Here is a 22,015-nt window from a genome sequence, read left to right as displayed (position 1 = left end):
GAATTGCTTACCAAGAAGACAGTGATTTTTCCTGAGTTCCTAAGTTAGTTTTTTAAAATCTACTTCAAAATCGATTTCTTTAAAGAATAATGGCCAAATGTTGCACAATCCAGGTGTGGAAAGCTCTTAGAGACTTACCCAGAAAGACTCACAGCTGTAATCGCTGCCAAAGGTGTTCTACAAAGTATTGACTCAGGGGTGTGAAAACGTATGTAAATTAGATATTTCTGTATTTCATTTTTTATAAATGTGCAAAAATGTTTTCACTTTCTTATTATGGGGTATTGTGTGTAGATTGTTGAAGGAAAAATATATATTTAATCAATTTTGAATTCAGGCTGTAACTCAACAAAATGTGGAATAAGTCAAGGGGTATAAATACTTTCTGAAGGCACTGTAGATGGATTGAGCTGAGAAACCAAATGTCACTCTCAGTGGGGAGTTTATGATGAATTCGGGAACCCAATAAACACACAGTGATTTCTCCCTCCCGGTGTCTGTAATACAGTCTAATGCAGTCTAATGGAGTTCCCTCAGGAAACGGTTAGATTAGCTCTCTGGCCACACCATTCACTAAACACTTGGCTGAGGACAGGAGGAGAAACAAGGGAGGAAAAAGGAGGCGAACAAGGGAGAAAGGAGGGAGGAAAGAGGTGGGAAATGAGGAGAAGGAGGGAGCCATTCCCTTTAATCCCCACATGAAGCCTCCCATCAGAGTCGTGCAGTATTCAGAGCCTTCATCCTCTCACACAGTACAGGAGAATAACTCTTTGTCTCGTCTCTGTTATCGATGCCTGTGGAATTGTTAACAACAGAAAAGGCCCATAGTGTGTGCTCCACGTTCTGGATAATTGAGAACATTCCCTGTGAACTGTGTCTGTAGGCAGGCAGACTAAGGAGCCCAGTCCCTCAAGAATAACCAGAATAGAAGGCTGCCATCTGGCACATGCAACCAAACACATTGAACAGAGAGAGAGAGAAATGTCTAATGTATACTGACGAAAATTATAAACGCAACATGCAACAATTTTACTGAGTTACAGTTCAAATAAGGAAATCGGTCAATTAAAATAAATGTATTAGACCCTAATCTATGGATTTCACATGACTGGGCAGGGGCGCAGCCATGGGTGGGCATAGGTCCACCCACTTGGGAGTCATGCCCAGTCAATCAGAATGAGTTTCTCCCCACAAAAGGGCTTTATTACAGACAGAAATACTCCTCAGTTTCATCAGCTGTCCGGGTGGCTGGTCTCAGACGATCCCGCAGGTGGAAAGCCGGATGTGGAAGTCCTGGGCTGGCGTGGTTACACGTGTCTGCGGTTATTTACATTTTTTTTACATTTTAGTCATTTAGCAGACGCTCTTATCCAGAGCGACTTACAGTTAGTGAGTGCATACATTATTTGTATTTTGTATTTTTTTATTTTATTTTTTTATTTATTTTTTCATACTGGCCCCCCGTGGGAATCGAACCCACAACCCTGGCGTTGCAAACGCCATGCTCCACCAACTGAGCTACACTCCCCTACCCTGGACGACGCTGGGCCAATTGTGCGCCGCCCCATGGGTCTCCCGGTCGCGGCCAGCTATGACAGAGCCTGGATTCAAACCAGGATCTCTAGTGGCACAGCTAGCACTGCGATGCAGTGCCTTAGACCACTGCGCCACTCGGTTGGACGTACTGCCAAATTATCTAAAACGACTTTGGAGGCAGCTTATGGTAGAGAAATTAACATTAATTTATCTGGCAACAGCTTTGGTGACATTCCTGCAGTCAGCATGCCAATTGCACGCTCCATCAAAACGTGAGACATCTGTGGCATTGTGATGTGTGACAAAACTGCACATTTTAGAGTGGCCTTTCATTGTCCCCAGTACAAGGTGCACCTGTGTAATGATCATGCTGTTTAATCAGCTTCTTGATATGCCACACCTATCAGGTGGATGGATTATCTTGGCACATAAGAAATGATCACTAACAGGGATGTAAACGAATTTGTGCACAACATTTGAGAGAAATAAGCTTTTTGTGCGTGTGGAACATTTCTGGGATCTTTTGTTTCAGCTCATGAAACACAGGACCAACGCGTCACATGTTGCGTTTATATTGTTGTTCAGTATAAATGAATGAATCAAACCAAACCCTGCAGTCCCATTTATAGACCATAGTCCTCACGTGTGTGTGTGTGTGTGTGTGTGTGTGCCCCACCATCGCTTTCATTCTATAATCAACTGGATGAAATTGTCTTAGTTCATCAGAGGGGCAACATGTGAATTGTATAGCTACTGTATATCTGGACCCATGGGGAATCTCCGTACTGATGGATCTTATACCACTGACTTTAGATTAGAGTGTGTCCCTTTGGGCCTGGTCAAATGTAGTGCACTTTATAGGGAATAGGTTGCCATTTGGGAGGTAGTCCAGTTCAAGTTCATGTTCCGCTACTCACATGGCAGTCTTAGACGCTGAAATTCATGGGTGCAACATCAGTGAATTAAAAAAATGAAAGACAAGTGAAAAGGGAATCTAAAATACAAGTATGGCAGTATGGCAGTATGCAGATACAAAGCGTTGTGAAAAAAGAAAAGGGAATAGTGTTTGCTAATTGCCTCCGTGCAGCCTTGGTTTGATAACCGGGGTTGATATGTCATCTTTGTTCTAATAACCTCAGGGATTATGTACAGTTGAAGTCAGAAGTTTACATACACCTTAGCCAAATACATTTAAACTCAGTTTTTCACAATTCCTGACATTTAATCCTAGTAAAAATTCCCTATCTTAGGTCATTTAGGATCACCACTTTATTTGAAGAATGTGAAACGTCAGAATAATAGTAGAGAGAATTATTTATTTCAGCTTTTATTTCTTTCATCACATTCCCAGTGGGTCAGAAGTTTACATACACTCAATTTGTATTTGGTAGCATTGCCTTTAAATTGTTAACTTGGGTCAAATGTTTCGGGTAGCCTTCCACAAGCTTCCCACAATAAGTTGGGTGAATTTTGGCCCATTCCTCCTGACAGAGTTTTTTCAGTTCTGCCCACACATTTTCTATAGGATTGAGGTCAGGGCTTTGTGATGGCCACTCCAATACCTTGACTTTGTTGTCCTTAAGCCATTTTGCCACAACTTTGGAAGTATGCTTGGGGTGATTGTCCATTTGGAAGACCCATTTGCGACCAAGCTTTAACTTCCTGACTGATGTCTTGAGATGTTGCTTCAATATAGCCACATAATTTTCCTTCCTCATGATCCCATCTATTTTGTGAAGTGCACCAGTCCCTCCTGCAGCAAAGCACCCACACAGCATGATGCTGCCACCCCCGTGCCTCACGGTTGGGATAGTGTTCTTGCAAGTTCCCTCTTTTTCCTCCAAACATAACGATGGTCATTATAGCCATACAGTTCTATTTTGGTTTCATTAGACCAGAGGACATTTCTCCAAAAGGTACGATCTTTGTCCCCATATGCAGTTGCAAACCGTAGTCTGGCTTTTTTATGGTGGTTTTGGAGCAGTGGCTTCTTCCTTGCTGAGCGGCCTTTCAGGTTATGTCGATATATGACTTGTTTTACTGTTGCTATAGATACTTTTGTACCTGTTTCCTCCAGCATCTTCACAAGGCCCTTTGCTGTTGTTCTGGGATTGATTTGCACTTTCCGCACCAAAGTATGTTCATCTCTAGGAGACAGAACGCGTCTCCTTCCTGAGCGGTATGACGGTTGCGTGGTCCCATTGTGTTTATACTTGCATACTATTGTTTGTACAGATGAATGTGGTACCTTCAGCTGTTTGGAAATTGCTCCCAAGGTAGAAGCAGACTTGTGGAGGTCTACCATTTTTTTTCTGAGGTCTTGGCTGATTTCTTTTGATTTTCCCATGATGTCAAGCAAAGAGGCACTGGGTTTGAAGGTAGGCCTTGAAATACATCCACAGGTACACCTCCAATTGACTCAAATGATGTCAATTAGCCTATCAGAAGCTTCTAAAGCCATGACATCATTTTCTGGAATTTTCCAAGCTGTTTAAAGGCACAGTCAATTTAGTGTATGTAAACTTCTGACCCACTGGAATTGTGATACAGTGAATTATAAGTGAAATAATCTGTCTGTAAACAATTGTTGGAAAAATTACTTGTGTCATGCACAAAGTAGATGTCCTAACCGACTTGCCAAAACTATAGTTTGTTAACAAGAAATTTGTGGAGTGGTTGAAAAACTAGTTTTAATGACTCCAACCTAAGTGTATATTTCCGACTTCAACTGTATGTATAGATTATCATGCAAGAGATCTTCATTATAATTAAAGGCTGGTTCAGTCTCAGGTCTTTAAACCTCAGACACCCTGATGTCGCCTTAAGACCTAACATTATAACGCCGAACTTAAGCATTTGCCTGCCGACCTGTTAATTGTTGCAAGATCTTTAGAAAAATTGCGTTTCCCATCTAACATCCAAACATCCAGTGTCAAAATCTCTGGTAGGGAGAACATCAAATGTCGAAAATGTCAAATTTGTCTCTCAAACACAAGGCTTACCGCGCTTTCTCCTGTCTTCCTCTGTCCTCGCAGCCAGTGAGAACTGTCATGACTTCCACCCCATGTTCTTCACCCACGACCGCTCCTTCGAAGAGTTCTTCTGCATCTGCATCCAGCTGCTCAACAAGACCTGGAAGGAGATGAGGGCCACCAGTGAAGACTTCAACAAGGTGAGGGTGGACGTTGTGGCTCAGTTAGTAAAGCATGGTGCCTGCAATGTCAGGATAATGGGTTCGATTCCCGCTGGGGCCACCCATGCAGAAAATACGTTGGATGAAAGTGTCTGCTAAAATGGCAAATGGTATTAATTTTCAAAGGGTAATACTTCTGCAGGGGCAGCTAACCCTCTTTCTGGAGAGCTACCCTGCTGCAGGATTCTACTCCAGCCCATTCTGCTAATCAGCTGCTCATCAGGACCTTGATTAGCTGAATCAGGTGTGTTTGTGTAGGGCTTGAACAAAAGCCTGCAGATTCAGTAGGGCTAGGTTTTCTTTCTTTTATTAGACTTGTCAGCTCGTATAGGAAAGCTTCTGTAGTTTATTATGTCCCATATCAAGTGGAGTTTCTACATAGTGCACTACTTTTGGCCAAAGCCCATCAAAAGTAGTCCACTACATAGGGACGCAGCCATGTCTCTCCAGATGGGTTTTCCTCGAGGCGTGTCTTATTTTAGAAGTGATTGAGAGGAAAGGGAATTGAGCTCATCTCCCCGGGCTTTCAAATTAAATTCTTAATTGTTGTCTGACATGAAATACACATTAGACTCTTCCGTCGGTTGGTCTCACTGCTTATTTAACTCCTGGGTTCAGTAACAGGCAGAAAATGCTGTTTTATTCAGATGAAAACCTTTTTTTCCCCCAACACACACACACATCTGAGGAAGTCTGATTCAGTCGCTGTCTCTGAGGAAGTCGGATTCAGTCGCTGTCTCTGAGGAAGTCGGATTCAGTCGCTGTCTCTGAGGAAGTCTGATTCAGTCACTGTCTGTCAGTTTCTTTGCCAGACTGTCAGATTGCATAGAAAATGTAAACTTATTATTGGATATTGGAAACCTAAGCCAATACAACCAGTATTCTAGTACTGTACACGGCATCATATGAACATTCCTTTTTTCCTGTTGTCAAATGAAATTGCAGAACGGTAGCTTGGATAGTGTACAAATAGCAGGTAGACTGTTGCTGTTTCAGAAGATCATCAGATTACTGTAGGAACAGAGGTAGTATTTGTTGTGTGTGCATTATTGACTAACCACCAATCTCCTCTGTAGCTTCAACACCCTGTCTTGTTTTGAGGCATCATGATGTGAGTCATTGGCTGTGTCCCAAATGGCATCCTATACCCTATATAGGGCTCTGGTCAAAAGAAGTGCACTATATAGGGAATAGGGTTCCATTTGGGACACACACACTGTGTAACATTGTGTAGCATTGCAATAAAGGCACCCATCTCTCCTGAAACAGCACAGACTGTATGTGTTTGTTTGCCAACTTAGGCCCGGTAATGCTGACAAATCTCACCATCTCTTTTTCCCCCTCTATACTCTGCTCTCAGCACCTCCGTACCACCCTGTCATATAAGGATGTATACTGTACTATACTGCCTGAAGGTGACGTTATAATTTGGGATAAGCGCTCATTCAACGTGTTAGTGTCCCCGCTCCCCTTTGTCAGGAGTGAGCTCGCTGGCTGTTTTTATTTGTGTCGAGACACACAGTGCTTGTGCTTGTGCTGGGGTAGCATCTGTTTGTCAGGAGCAGTAGGGAGACAGTGTACAAGGTGTTGGTCAGCATTGCTCTGCTGTAGATGTGATGCCAAAGAGCTGCGGTATTGATCTTTTCAGGTTTTGTTAGCCTGCATGACAGGCCACAGGCCATCAACAAAGTGCTGAAATAAACGCTTACGTACAAAACCCTTCCTGAAGCCTGAAAAAGATGGCACCTTATAAAGTTAGACTTCGAAAGATGTGGCGCTCTTTTTCATGGTCCTTCGAGACTGATAGGAACCGCTTATGTGGAAATAACTTGGTATAAAAGTAATGTTTCTGTAATGTTATTCGTATATACTGTATCTATGCACGCTAAAGCGCTGCGTTCTCACAACATTAAAACATGACGGAGAACCCGGACACATGCTCTCCAAACAAAGACAACGAAGACATTGACAGTAAACCGGTAAATGCAATTAAATAAACCAAAAGTTCTTTATCACAAGTGTTGCACAGTTTGTGAGCTCTCCAAACAACATTTCCACTTGGAGAATGATAATGATATGAATGTATATTATATTTAATGAATTATCAACATTTCCATAACCAAACATTCTAAATTAATGGTGGATTATGTTGGGATTAACAGTAACTTCACTGATCAATATATATTTCATTGATCAACATTTACAAACAATTGACACAAACAGATAGTGGGCAGGCATTGGAATTATTTCCCTTCAACTGAAATCATGACTGTTCAGTATTTCTAACCACCCCCCTTAAACGCACACACTACCCAAACTAATAGACATGTGACAGCAAGGCAGAATGGAACATTCCAAACTAGCATTGGGTACATATTGACCAACATGGTATCTCCATTTGGTGGATGTAGATTGGTGGAGTAAATAAAGGAACATCATAGAAGTTGCCCCGAGGCAGATGAACACATTCCCCAGGCACTAAACACTAACGTTTTGGCAATGCGGTGGCACAAACTTCCCCGCATGGGCCTTTGTTGAAGCAGGTAAGGGAGCATTCTCTCCCGAACGATGCACAGTGGACACTGTGCCCCACCCAGGAACAACTTCCGTGCCCCACCCAGGAACATTTTGCGGTGCAGTCATTTTCTCTCCAAGCACGGGGAAAGGGTCAGAGCACACCCTCTCCTCTCCAGGCTCCGAAGAGAGCTCGGTCATAATCAATTCAGTGTCAGTCAATGCTGGGATGAAAACCTCCCACACCCCATCATAGGACAGACACTCCTGCAGAGCGCCCCCTATAGGAACAGCAGAGGAGCAGGAAGGAGACAGTTCGGCCTCCAACACAGCGTCCTCACCAGGGCCTGACTGGTAAACTTGACCCCGCCCTTATAGATCAAAATCAAATATTACAGGCGGAGGTGTTATCACGTTATTCACTGAGCCTACCACAGAGATGAGAAGTATTTTTCCCACTTTTTATATACCTAACCACCCCAGTGGCTTTCCATAGCCCCCCTACACACACGGTGGTGTGCTCTGTCCATTGTGCTGACACAGCGCAGCGGAGATACAGATTTTGCGCCAACCTGTCACTCAGTCATTTGAACTTTTTGGTCATTTTTATTTCGGGACATAAAACTAAAACTGAGGGGGCTCCTCTCCCTTTAGCCCCCTCGTGTAGCTGGGTACGGGTGTGTGTTGGGGTTTCAGTGTAAGTATGTATGGGTAGAGTCCAGTGTGTGTGCATAGTCATTGCAAGAGTGTTAGTACAAAAAAGGGGCAATGCAGGTAGTCCGGGTAGCCATTTGATGAGCTATTTGTCAGTCTTGTTTAATGGTCTTATGTCTTGGGGTAGAAGCTGTTCAAGGTCCTGTTGGTTCCAGACTTCGTGCACTGGTACCGCTTGCCATGCGGTCGCAGAGAGAACAGTCTATGGCTTGGGTGGCTGGAGTCTGACAATTTTATATATAGACATAGACTGTTAGTAGGGGCCCCACATGGCCCTAGGTTGAAGACCAAGGTGAGGGGCCCATCTGTTGGCCATAGTACTTTTTAAACAACTAATTGACCAACTTCGGTTCAATTATATGAATTCCATTTAATTCAGGGGTTTTCTGTGAGCTCAATGAGCACATTGCGCACTTTCTCTAGAGATAAATCAGATCAAGCCCGAACTGTGCGATGTTGTTGTTTCCAACAGGCCAATATTCGACATAGTTTAGCTCAGATATTTTTTTAATTAACTACAATGACCATAATCCATTGCCTCCTAATTGTCCAGTCTTTGTTTCTTTTACGGCTGCTATGTAAAAGAGACAGAAGAATGCGTGATCTAGAGGGATAGAGAGCAGTTGCTTCGCAAGGTATCTCTACCTGAATATACGTGATCTAGAGGGATAGAGAGCAGTTGCTTCGCAAGGTATCTCTACCTGAATATACGTGATCTAGAGGGATAGAGAGCAGTTGCTTCGCAAGGTATCTCTACCTGAATATACGTGATCTAGAGGGATAGAGAGCAGTTGCTTCGCAAGGTATCTCTACCTGAATATACGTGATCTAGAGGGATAGAGAGCAGTTGCTTCGCGCATGGTATCTCTACCTGAATATACGTGATCTAGAGGGATAGAGAGCAGTTGCTTCGCCTGGTATCTCTACCTGAATATACGTGATCTAGAGGGATAGAGAGCAGTTGCTTCGCAAGGTATCTCTACCTGAATATACGTGATCTAGAGGGATAGAGAGCAGTTGCTTCGCCTGGTATCTCTACCTGAATATACGTGATCTAGAGGGATAGAGAGCAGTTGCTTCGCCTGGTATCTCTACCTGAATATACGTGATCTAGAGGGATAGAGAGCAGTTGCTTCGCAAGGTATCTCTACCTGAATATACGTGATCTAGAGGGATAGAGAGCAGTTGCTTCGCAAGGTATCTCTACCTGAATATACGTGATCTAGAGGGATAGAGAGCAGTTGCTTCGCAAGGTATCTCTACCTGAATATACGTGATCTAGAGGGATAGAGAGCAGTTGCTTCGCAAGGTATCTCTACCTGAATATACGTGATCTAGAGGGATAGAGAGCAGTTGCTTCGCAAGGTATCTCTACCTGAATATACGTGATCTAGAGGGATAGAGAGCAGTTGCTTCGCAAGGTATCTCTACCTGAATATACGTGATCTAGAGGGATAGAGAGCAGTTGCTTCGCAAGGTATCTCTACCTGAATATACGTGATCTAGAGGGATAGAGAGCAGTTGCTTCGCCTGGTATCTCTACCTGAATATACGTGATCTAGAGGGATAGAGAGCAGTTGCTTCGCAAGGTATCTCTACCTGAATATACGTGATCTAGAGGGATAGAGAGCAGTTGCTTCAGGTATCTCTACCTGAATATACGTGATCTAGAGGGATAGAGAGCAGTTGCTTCGCAAGGTATCTCTACCTGAATATACGTGATCTAGAGGGATAGAGAGCAGTTGCTTCGCAAGGTATCTCTACCTGAATATACGTGATCTAGAGGGATAGAGAGCAGTTGCTTCGCAAGGTATCTCTACCTGAATATACGTGATCTAGAGGGATAGAGAGCAGTTGCTTCGCAAGGTATCTCTACCTGAATATACGTGATCTAGAGGGATAGAGAGCAGTTGCTCTCGAGTATCTCTACCTGAATATACGTGATCTAGAGGGATAGAGAGCAGTTGCTTCGCATGGTATCTCTACCTGAATATACGTGATCTAGAGGGATAGAGAGCAGTTGCTTCGCCTGGTATCTCTACCTGAATATACGTGATCTAGAGGGATAGAGAGCAGTTGCTTCGCAAGGTATCTCTACCTGAATATACGTGATCTAGAGGGATAGAGAGCAGTTGCTTCGCCTGGTATCTCTACCTGAATATACGTGATCTAGAGGGATAGAGAGCAGTTGCTTCGCCTGGTATCTCTACCTGAATATACGTGATCTAGAGGGATAGAGAGCAGTTGCTTCGCAAGGTATCTCTACCTGAATATACGTGATCTAGAGGGATAGAGAGCAGTTGCTTCGCAAGGTATCTCTACCTGAATATACGTGATCTAGAGGGATAGAGAGCAGTTGCTTCGCAAGGTATCTCTACCTGAATATACGTGATCTAGAGGGATAGAGAGCAGTTGCTTCGCAAGGTATCTCTACCTGAATATACGTGATCTAGAGGGATAGAGAGCAGTTGCTTCGCAAGGTATCTCTACCTGAATATACGTGATCTAGAGGGATAGAGAGCAGTTGCTTCGCATGGTATCTCTACCTGAATATACGTGATCTAGAGGGATAGAGAGCAGTTGCTTCGCAAGGTATCTCTACCTGAATATACGTGATCTAGAGGGATAGAGAGCAGTTGCTTCGCAAGGTATCTCTACCTGAATATACGTGATCTAGAGGGATAGAGAGCAGTTGCTTCGCAAGGTATCTCTACCTGAATATACGTGATCTAGAGGGATAGAGAGCAGTTGCTTCGCAAGGTATCTCTACCTGAATATACGTGATCTAGAGGGATAGAGAGCAGTTGCTTCGCAAGGTATCTCTACCTGAATATACGTGATCTAGAGGGATAGAGAGCAGTTGCTTCGCAAGGTATCTCTACCTGAATATACGTGATCTAGAGGGATAGAGAGCAGTTGCTTCGCAAGGTATCTCTACCTGAATATACGTGATCTAGAGGGATAGAGAGCAGTTGCTTCGCAAGGTATCTCTACCTGAATATACGTGATCTAGAGGGATAGAGAGCAGTTGCTTCGCAAGGTATCTCTACCTGAATATACGTGATCTAGAGGGATAGAGAGCAGTTGCTTCGCAAGGTATCTCTACCTGAATATACGTGATCTAGAGGGATAGAGAGCAGTTGCTTCGCATGGTATCTCTACCTGAATATACGTGATCTAGAGGGATAGAGAGCAGTTGCTTCGCAAGGTATCTCTACCTGAATATACGTGATCTAGAGGGATAGAGAGCAGTTGCTTCGCAAGGTATCTCTACCTGAATATACGTGATCTAGAGGGATAGAGAGCAGTTGCTTCGCAAGGTATCTCTACCTGAATATACGTGATCTAGAGGGATAGAGAGCAGTTGCTTCGCAAGGTATCTCTACCTGAATATACGTGATCTAGAGGGATAGAGAGCAGTTGCTTCGCAAGGTATCTCTACCTGAATATACGTGATCTAGAGGGATAGAGAGCAGTTGCTTCGCAAGGTATCTCTACCTGAATATACGTGATCTAGAGGGATAGAGAGCAGTTGCTTCGCAAGGTATCTCTACCTGAATATACGTGATCTAGAGGGATAGAGAGCAGTTGCTTCGCAAGGTATCTCTACCTGAATATACGTGATCTAGAGGGATAGAGAGCAGTTGCTTCGCAAGGTATCTCTACCTGAATATACGTGATCTAGAGGGATAGAGAGCAGTTGCTTCGCAAGGTATCTCTACCTGAATATACGTGATCTAGAGGGATAGAGAGCAGTTGCTTCGCAAGGTATCTCTACCTGAATATACGTGATCTAGAGGGATAGAGAGCAGTTGCTTCGCAAGGTATCTCTACCTGAATATACGTGATCTAGAGGGATAGAGAGCAGTTGCTTCGCATGGTATCTCTACCTGAATATACGTGATCTAGAGGGATAGAGAGCAGTTGCTTCGCAAGGTATCTCTACCTGAATATACGTGATCTAGAGGGATAGAGAGCAGTTGCTTCATGGTATCTCTACCTGAATATACGTGATCTAGAGGGATAGAGAGCAGTTGCTTCGCCTGGTATCTCTACCTGAATATACGTGATCTAGAGGGATAGAGAGCAGTTGCTTCGCCTGGTATCTCTACCTGAATATACGTGATCTAGAGGGATAGAGAGCAGTTGCTTCGCAAGGTATCTCTACCTGAATATACGTGATCTAGAGGGATAGAGAGCAGTTGCTTCGCCAGGTATCTCTACCTGAATATACGTGATCTAGAGGGATAGAGAGCAGTTGCTTCGCAAGGTATCTCTACCTGAATATACGTGATCTAGAGGGATAGAGAGCAGTTGCTTCGCAAGGTATCTCTACCTGAATATACGTGATCTAGAGGGATAGAGAGCAGTTGCTTCGCAAGGTATCTCTACCTGAATATACGTGATCTAGAGGGATAGAGAGCAGTTGCTTCGCAAGGTATCTCTACCTGAATATACGTGATCTAGAGGGATAGAGAGCAGTTGCTTCGCAAGGTATCTCTACCTGAATATACGTGATCTAGAGGGATAGAGAGCAGTTGCTTCGCAAGGTATCTCTACCTGAATATACGTGATCTAGAGGGATAGAGAGCAGTTGCTTCGCAAGGTATCTCTACCTGAATATACGTGATCTAGAGGGATAGAGAGCAGTTGCTTCGCAAGGTATCTCTACCTGAATATACGTGATCTAGAGGGATAGAGAGCAGTTGCTTCGCAAGGTATCTCTACCTGAATATACGTGATCTAGAGGGATAGAGAGCAGTTGCTTCGCATGGTATCTCTACCTGAATATACGTGATCTAGAGGGATAGAGAGCAGTTGCTTCGCCTGGTATCTCTACCTGAATATACGTGATCTAGAGGGATAGAGAGCAGTTGCTTCGCCTGGTATCTCTACCTGAATATACGTGATCTAGAGGGATAGAGAGCAGTTGCTTCGCATGGTATCTCTACCTGAATATACGTGATCTAGAGGGATAGAGAGCAGTTGCTTCGCAAGGTATCTCTACCTGAATATACGTGATCTAGAGGGATAGAGAGCAGTTGCTTCGCAAGGTATCTCTACCTGAATATACGTGATCTAGAGGGATAGAGAGCAGTTGCTTCGCAAGGTATCTCTACCTGAATATACGTGATCTAGAGGGATAGAGAGCAGTTGCTTCGCAAGGTATCTCTACCTGAATATACGTGATCTAGAGGGATAGAGAGCAGTTGCTTCGCAAGGTATCTCTACCTGAATATACGTGATCTAGAGGGATAGAGAGCAGTTGCTTCGCAAGGTATCTCTACCTGAATATACGTGATCTAGAGGGATAGAGAGCAGTTGCTTCGCAAGGTATCTCTACCTGAATATACGTGATCTAGAGGGATAGAGAGCAGTTGCTTCGCAAGGTATCTCTACCTGAATATACGTGATCTAGAGGGATAGAGAGCAGTTGCTTCGCAAGGTATCTCTACCTGAATATACGTGATCTAGAGGGATAGAGAGCAGTTGCTTCGAAGGTATCTCTACCTGAATATACGTGATCTAGAGGGATAGAGAGCAGTTGCTTCGCAAGGTATCTCTACCTGAATATACGTGATCTAGAGGGATAGAGAGCAGTTGCTTCGCAAGGTATCTCTACCTGAATATACGTGATCTAGAGGGATAGAGAGCAGTTGCTTCGCAAGGTATCTCTACCTGAATATACGTGATCTAGAGGGATAGAGAGCAGTTGCTTCATGAGGTATCTCTACCTGAATATACGTGATCTAGAGGGATAGAGAGCAGTTGCTTCGCCTGGTATCTCTACCTGAATATACGTGATCTAGAGGGATAGAGAGCAGTTGCTTCGCCTGGTATCTCTACCTGAATATACGTGATCTAGAGGGATAGAGAGCAGTTGCTTCGCCTGGTATCTCTACCTGAATATACGTGATCTAGAGGGATAGAGAGCAGTTGCTTCGCCTGGTATCTCTACCTGAATATACGTGATCTAGAGGGATAGAGAGCAGTTGCTTCGCCTGGTATCTCTACCTGAATATACGTGATCTAGAGGGATAGAGAGCAGTTGCTTCGCAAGGTATCTCTACCTGAATATACGTGATCTAGAGGGATAGAGAGCAGTTGCTTCGCAAGGTATCTCTACCTGAATATACGTGATCTAGAGGGATAGAGAGCAGTTGCTTCGCAAGGTATCTCTACCTGAATATACGTGATCTAGAGGGATAGAGAGCAGTTGCTTCGCAAGGTATCTCTACCTGAATATACGTGATCTAGAGGGATAGAGAGCAGTTGCTTCGCAAGGTATCTCTACCTGAATATACGTGATCTAGAGGATAGAGAGCAGTTGCTTCGCAAGGTATCTCTACCTGAATATACGTGATCTAGAGGGATAGAGAGCAGTTGCTTCGCAAGGTATCTCTACCTGAATATACGTGATCTAGAGGGATAGAGAGCAGTTGCTTCGCAAGGTATCTCTACCTGAATATACGTGATCTAGAGGGATAGAGAGCAGTTGCTTCGCAAGGTATCTCTACCTGAATATACGTGATCTAGAGGGATAGAGAGCAGTTGCTTCGCAAGGTATCTCTACCTGAATATACGTCAGTCAGAACAGCGCCGGAAGAAGATGGCTGCCGTTTTACAGCCCTCTAACCAATTGTACTATTATGTGTGTTTTTCCGCGTTATTTGTAATTTATTTTGTACATAATGTTTATGCCATCGTCTCTTATAACCAAAGAGAGCTTCTGGATATCAGGACAGCGATTACTCACCTCGCGTTGGACGAACACTTTTTTCTTCAACGAGGCGTTCGCGAAGGATATTCTACAGACTCGAGACAAGGCCCAGATCCCCGTCATTCGCGTGAGGAAGAGACGGAGATACCGTGGACGTAGGTCGGGGTGCCTTGTAAAGATCCGACGGCGAACGAGTAAACTGCCTCTCCCATCAATCCTATTAGCCAACGTTCAAGCTTTGGATAATAAAATGGACGATTTAAGATTACGGTTATCCTACCAACGGGACATTAAAAACTGTAATATCTTATGTTTCACGGAGTCGTGGCTGAATGACAACAATGACAACATTCAGCTAGCAGGCTATACGCTACATCGGCAGGACAGAACGGCAGACTCGGGTAAGACGAGGGTGGCGGTCTCTGTATTTTTGTAAACAACAGCTGGTGCACAAAATCAAATACTAAGGAAGTCTCAAGGTTTTGCTCGCCTGAGGTAGAGTATCTTATGATAAGCTGTAGACCACACTATTTACCAAGAGAGTTTTCATCTATACTTTTCATAGCTGTCTATTTACCACCACAAACCAATGCTGGCATTAAGATTGCACTGAATGAGTTGTACAAGGCCATTAATCAACAGGAAAACGCTCATCCAGATGCAGCGCTCCTAGTAGCAGGGGACTTTAATGCAGGGAAACTTAAATCCGTTCTACCTCATTTCTACCAGCATGTTAAATGTGCAACCAGAGGGAAAAAAACTCTAGACCACCTTTACTCCACACACAGAGACGCATACAAAGCTCTCCCTCGCCCTCCATTTGGCAAATCTGACCATAACTCTATCCTCCTGATTCCTGCTTATAAGCAAAAACTGAAGCAGGAAGCACCAGTGACTCGGCTAATAAAAAAGTGGTCAGATGACGCTAGATGCTAAGCTACAGGACTGTTTTGCTAGCACAGACTGGAACATGTTCAGGGATTCTTCAGACAGCATTGAGGAGTACACCACATCAGTCACTGGCTTCATCAATAAGTGCATCGATGATGTCGTCCCCACAGTGACCGTACGTACATACCCCAACCAGAAGCCATGGATTACAGGAAACATCCGCACTGAGCTAAAGGGTAGAGCTGCCGCTTTCAAGGAACGGGACTCTAACCCGGACGCTTATAAGAAATCCCGCTATGACCTCCGACGAACCATCAAACAGGCAAAGAGTCAATACAGGTCTAAGATTGAATCATACTACACTGGCTCTGACGCTCGTCGGATGTGGCAGGGCTTGAAAACTATTACAGACTACAAAGGGAAGCACAGCCGCGAGCTGCCCAGTGACACAAGCCTACCAGACGAGCTAAACCACTTCTATGCTCGCTCGAGGCAAGCAACACTGAAGCATGCATGAGAGCACCAGCTGTTCCGGACGACTATGTGATCACGCTCTCCGTAGCCGATGTGAGTAAGACTTTTAAGCAGGTCAACATTCACAAGGCCGCAGGGCCAGACGGATTACCAGGACGTGTACTCCGAGCATGTGCTGACCAACTGGCAAGTGTCTTCACTGACATTTTCAACATGTCCCTGACTGAGTCTGTAATACCAACATGTTTCAAGCAGACCACCATAGTCCCCGTGCCCAAGAACTCTAAGATAACCTGCCTAAATGACTACCGACCCGTGGCACTGACGTCTGTAGCCATGAAGTGCTTTGAAAGACTGGTCATGGCTCACATCAACAGCATAATCCCAGAAACCCTAGACCCACTCCAATTTGCATACCGCCCCAACAGATCCACAGATGATGCAATCTCTATCGCACTCCACACTGCCCTTTCCCACCTGGACAAGAGGAACACCTACGTGAGAATGCTATTCATTGACTACAGCTCAGCATTCAACACCATAGTGCCCTCAAAGCTCATCACTAAGCTAAGGATCCTGGGACTAAACACCTCCCTCTGCAACTGGATCCTGGACTTCCTGACGGGCCGCCCCCAGGTGGTAAGGGTAGGTAACAACACATCTGCCACACTGATCCTCAACACGGGGGCCCCTCAGGGGTGCGTGCTCAGTCCCCTCCTGTACTCTCTGTTCACCCATGACTGCATGGCCAGGCACGACTCCAACACCATCATTAAGTTTGCCGACGACACAACAGTGGTAGGCCTGATCACCGACAACGATGAGACAGCCTATAGGGAGGAGGTCAGAGATCTGGCCGTGTGGTGCCAGGACAACAACCTCTCCCTCAACGTGACCAAGACAAAGGAGATGATTGTGGACTACAGGAAAAAAAAGAGGACTGAGCACGCCCCCATTCTCATCGACGGGCTGTAGTGGAACAGGTTGAGAGCTTCAAGTTCCTTGGTGTCCACATCACCAACGAACTATCATGGTCCAAACACACCAAGACAGTCGTGAAGAGGGCACGACAAAGCCTATTCCCCCTCAGGAGACTAAAAAGATTTGGCATGGGTCCTCAGATCCTCAAAAAAATTCTACAGCTGCACCATCGAGCATCCTGACTGGTTGCATCACCGCCTGGTATGGCAACTGCTTGGCCTCTGACCGCAAGGCACTACAGAGGGTAGTGCGTACGGCCCAGTACATCACTGGGGCAAAGCTCCCTGCCATCCAGGACCTCTATACCAGGCGGTGTCAGAGGAAGGCCCTCAAAATTGTCAAAGACTCCAGTCACCCTAGTCATAGACTGTTCTCTCTTGCTACCGCACGGCAAGCGGTACCGGAGTGCCAAGTCTAGGTCCAAAGACTTCTCAACAGCTTCTACCCCCAAGCCATAAGACTCCTGAACAGCTAATCATGGCTACCCGGACTATTTGCACTGCCCCCCCACCCCATCCCTTTTACGCTGCTGCTACTCTGTTAAGTATTTATGCATAGTCACTTTAACTCTACCCACATGTACATATTACCTCAACTAGCCGGTGCCCCCGCACATTGACTATGCAACGGTACCCCCTGTATATATAGCCTCCCTACTGTCACTTTATTCTATTGTATATATAGCCTCCCTACTGTCACTTTATTTTTTACTTCTGCTCTTTTTTTTCTCAACACTTTTTTGTTGTTGTTTTATTCTTACTTTTTTGTTTAAAATAAATGCACTGTTGGTTAAGGGCTGTAAGTAAGCATTTCACTGTAATGTCTGCACCTGTTGTATTCGGCGCATGTGACCAATAAAATTTGATTTGATTTGATTTGATTTGATTTGATCTAGAGGGATAGAGAGCAGTTGCTTCGCAAGGTATCTCTACCTGAATATACGTGATCTAGAGGGATAGAGAGCAGTTGCTTCGCAAGGTATCTCTACCTGAATATACGTGATCTAAGTGATTGATAGTTGGTATTCAGTAGTCATAAAAGTATGCCTTATTTACTTAGAAGAACTACAAAATAGTGATTTAGTCAGACAGCATAGGCAGCAGCTCTATAGAGAGGAGATGGCCACGGGTGGGCTGTTTTTTCGCGGGTGGGCTGTTTATTCACGGGTGGGCTTGTATATTTACGGGTGGCTTGTATATTCACGGGTGAACTGTATATTCACTAAATGAAGCATTGGTGTCAATCTAGAAGTCAGTAGGTCTGCCCCCCCTCACAGTGTAAAACTGGAATCTGTGTTTTAGATGCTGTGGTAGATTAGTGTTATGCTATTCAGTGGGAACAGTGATTCCAGGTTTGGATGCGTCCCAAATGGCACCCTCTTCCGTATATGGTGCACTACTTTTGACTAGAGCCCTAAGAGCCCTGGTCAAAAGTAGTGCACCACCAAGAGAATAGGGGGCCATTTGGGACGGGTCATTTGTCTGTTCATCCTCCATTTTGTGGCGCAGCTACTGTAGTCCCACGTTTATTTAGTGGCCCTGTAGTGACAGCGTGTGTTTTACGCTGCACATTCTACTACACTGATGGCTTTCCCAGTGACTGTTTCTTCTTTTCACAGCTGAATGAGCATCCCTCAATCCTACACACACACACACACACACACGCAGGCACAACATCATGCACACACACGTGCACGCACGCACATACACACACAATGCCCCCCTCCCCCTGCTTTCTGCCTGGCCTATCAGATTGTGTAAGTGGAGCCTGGGCATAAGGAAGGGAGGTGGGAGGAGAGGAGGAGGGAGGGGAGAGCTAGAGGAGAAGCGGGTGGGTGCCTGGGTAATGCCTGGGTAATGCCTGACGTTCTACTCTACTCTGTTTTACTCTACTCGGTTCTACACTGTTCTGTTCTACTCTGTTCTGTTCTGTTCTACTCTGCTCTATTCTACTCTGCTCTCTTCTGTTCTGTTCTACTGTACTCTGTTCTACTCTACTCTATTCTGTTCTGTTCTAATGTACTCTGTTCTAATGTACTCTGTTCTACATTACTCCGTTCTACTCTACTCCGTTATACTCTACTCCGTTTCTACTCTGTTCTGCTCTACTCTACTCTGTTCTACACTGTTCTGTTCTACTCTACTCTGTTCTACTATTTTCTACTAGAACACAGTAGAAAAGAGCACAGTAGAAAATAGTAGAGTAGAATACAACTTTTACTCTGTTCTACTGTTTTATTCTACTCTGTTCTGTTCTATTTTACTCTGTTCTACTCTACTCTGTTCTGTTCTATGCTCTGTTCTGTTCTCTTCTACTCTGTTCTGCTCTACTCTACTCTGTTATGCTCTACTCTGTTCTGCTCTCTCTCCACTCCAGCTGACAAACTGTTTCCTCTGTTTCCATAGCAACCCCAGTCCAATTACCGCCGCTGCAATACACTGGCTCCACTTTGGCAAAAGGGAGCCTCTTCTCTGCGTGTGTGTGATTGCGTATGCATGTGCGTGCGTGCGCCTGCATGCTTGTGTGTGTGTGTCTATTTCGGAGAACGGTCATGTACGACAGCCCTGTGTCTCTTTATTCAAACGGCTGTGTGTGATTAGGGGCTTGCTACGCCTCCCGACTAGAAAACCTCCAGCTCTGTGAATCCAGGCAGAGGGGTTCTGATGTAGAGGCTCTCACTCAGTCTCCTCCTCACCTCCCCGTCTCTAAACCTGTCATCCACACACACACACCACCACAGCCCATGTGATTCCTCAGCTGCCCCCCTATTGGCTGATGCCACCGTGGAATGCGCCCAATCGGGCTTTAACACTGAGATCAACATAAACGTGGCTGCCTGGTGGTCCTTTCAGACTGGCAGTAGAGAGAGGAGGTAAATATCATCAGGCAAGCAGGCAGGAGGATGAGCAGCGCCCTCCGTGACCACGATCGCCACAACGACGCGCCTCACGCCCGTGGCTAGATACCCAGCTAGCTCCGTTAGAATCTGTTAGCACAGCTCTATCGTTTTACCAGGGGACCATCTGCCGCTTCTTCCCCTCCCTCCCTCCCTCCTTCCCTCCCTCTATCTCTCTATCCCCCTCTCCTTCACCCTCTCTCTTCCTCGCTGCATTCGTTAGCTGCTCCTCTCATCTCGGTGCGTCCAAGGTTTTGCCGTCAGTCATTCTGGAGCGCAGCAGCTGCAGCCATGGAGTTGACAATGACATGTAAGTACAAGAAACTGGCTGATTGCATTTCCCACCTCTAGAGAGAAGAGAGGGAGAGGAGAGGGAGAGGAGAGAGTGGGCTCTGGCTGCTGATTAGGATGGAGAGGGGAAGAGGATGAGGGGGGAGGTTGTTTGTATTGTTGCCTGGCTGCAGAGCGGAGAGGAGAGGAGGAGAGCGGAGAGGAGGAGAGCGGAGAGGAGGAGAGCGGAGAGGAGAGGAGAGCAGACCAGAGAGGAGGAGGAGAGCAGAGCAGAGAGGAGGAGGAGAGCAGAGGAGAGCAGAGCAGAGCAGAGCAGAGAGGAGAGGAGAGGAGAGGAGAGCAGAGCAGAGCAGAGAGGAGAGGAGAGGAGAGGAGAGGAGAGCAGAGCAGAGCAGAGCAGAGAGGAGGAGAGGAGAGCAGAGCAGAGCAGAGAGGAGGAGAGGAGAGGAGAGCAGAGCAGAGCAGAGAGGAGAGGAGAGGAGAGGAGAGGAGAGGAGAGGAGAGGGGGAGAGGAGAGGGAGAGGGAGAGGAGAGGAGAGGAGAGGAGAGGAGAGGAGAGGAGAGGAGAGGAGAGGAGAGGAGAGAGAGGAGGAGAGCAGAGCAGAGAGGAGGAGAGCAGAGCAGAGAGGAGGAGAGCAGAGCAGAGAGGAGGAGAGCAGAGCAGAGCAGTGAGGAGAGCAGTGAGGAGAGCAGAGGAGAGCAGAGGAGAGCAGAGGAGAGCAGAGGAGAGGAGAGGAGAGGAGAGAGAGGAGAGGAGAGGAGAGGGGAGGAGAGGGGAGAGGAGAGGAGAGGAGAGGAGAGGAGAGGAGAGGAGAGGAGAGGAGAGGAGAGCAATGCTCATAGGACAGATGGGGCTGTGCTGGGTAGCCTGAGCCTGACTGTGTGTGTGTGTGTGTGTATGCGTTCGTGTTTGTGACTCTGTGAGGCGTAATCAGGTTAGAGCAGCCCATCTCAGCCTTCTGATTAAAAGCTCCCAATCACAGCAAACACAGATCCTAAATCTCTCTCTCTGAAGCCGTCTTTGTGAACACAGACACAGCATAGAAGGTGGTGGTGATAGTACACGTTGTAGTGAATAAGATTTAGCATTATATACCACACCCAGTTCCCTACAAATAGAGGAATGGACTACTATTATCCATCATACCAGGCTCTGCTAACATTAGACATGTCCTCATTCTCATGTTTTATGTCATATTTAACATTGTCATTGACAGATATATAGAAATATAAAACAATTAGATGATGGTATTTTATTTAGTTACTATTTCCTTTTTTATTCAGCAAATTTTTCTTACTTCTTACTGCATTGTTAGGAAAGGGTTCGTAAGTAGGCATTTCACGGTAAAGTCTACACCTGCTTTATTCGGGGGGCATGTGACAAATAACATTTGATTTGATTTGAGATGGTTACTGTAGCTATAGCTACCCCCCCCAGGATAATCTGCTTTGTCTGGAAGACTCCATTCACGTTTGGCCTTGTTGGATTATGCAAATAGAAATCCTCACAGGCCTCGATAATTACTGGTGCTGGGCTGCAGGCAAGCCTTCTCCTTGACCTATTGTCTCCCTGCTGCTGTGCTAGGATGTGGCCTCTTGATTCCAATGGCATTTAGTACACGACATGACTAAAGGTTTGTGGACACCTGCTCGTCGAACATCTCATTCCAAAATCATGGGCATGAATATGGAGTTGGTTCCCCCTTTGCTGCTATAACAGCCTCCACTCTTCTGGGAAGGCTTTCCACTAGATGGTGGAACATTGCTGCGGGGACTTGCTTCCATTCAGCCACAAGAGGTCGGG

At 45.5% G+C, this 22,015-nt stretch overlaps 1 protein-coding gene across 6 annotated transcripts in view; it reads left to right on the top strand.

The window, feature by feature from the left end:
- LOC121586750 (engulfment and cell motility protein 1) overlaps positions 1-22,015 on the top strand; it is a 152,634-nt gene that overhangs the window by 103,852 nt on the left and 26,767 nt on the right. For 5 of the 6 annotated variants that reach the window (XM_045226419.1, XM_045226420.1, XM_045226418.1 and 2 more), the window contains one exon: positions 4,572-4,708. In XM_045226419.1, coding sequence (XP_045082354.1) covers positions 4,572-4,708 — 137 coding nt within the window. Of the gene's footprint in view, positions 1-4,571; positions 4,709-19,874; positions 20,231-22,015 lie in introns of those variants that run through there. The other variant, XM_041903709.2, reaches the window with a different exon arrangement.

Source organism: Coregonus clupeaformis, chromosome 17 (genome assembly GCF_020615455.1).
Source record: "Coregonus clupeaformis isolate EN_2021a chromosome 17, ASM2061545v1, whole genome shotgun sequence".
In the NCBI taxonomy this organism is placed as follows: domain Eukaryota; kingdom Metazoa; phylum Chordata; class Actinopteri; order Salmoniformes; family Salmonidae; genus Coregonus; species Coregonus clupeaformis.
This window is presented reverse-complemented; position numbering and strand designations above follow the sequence as displayed.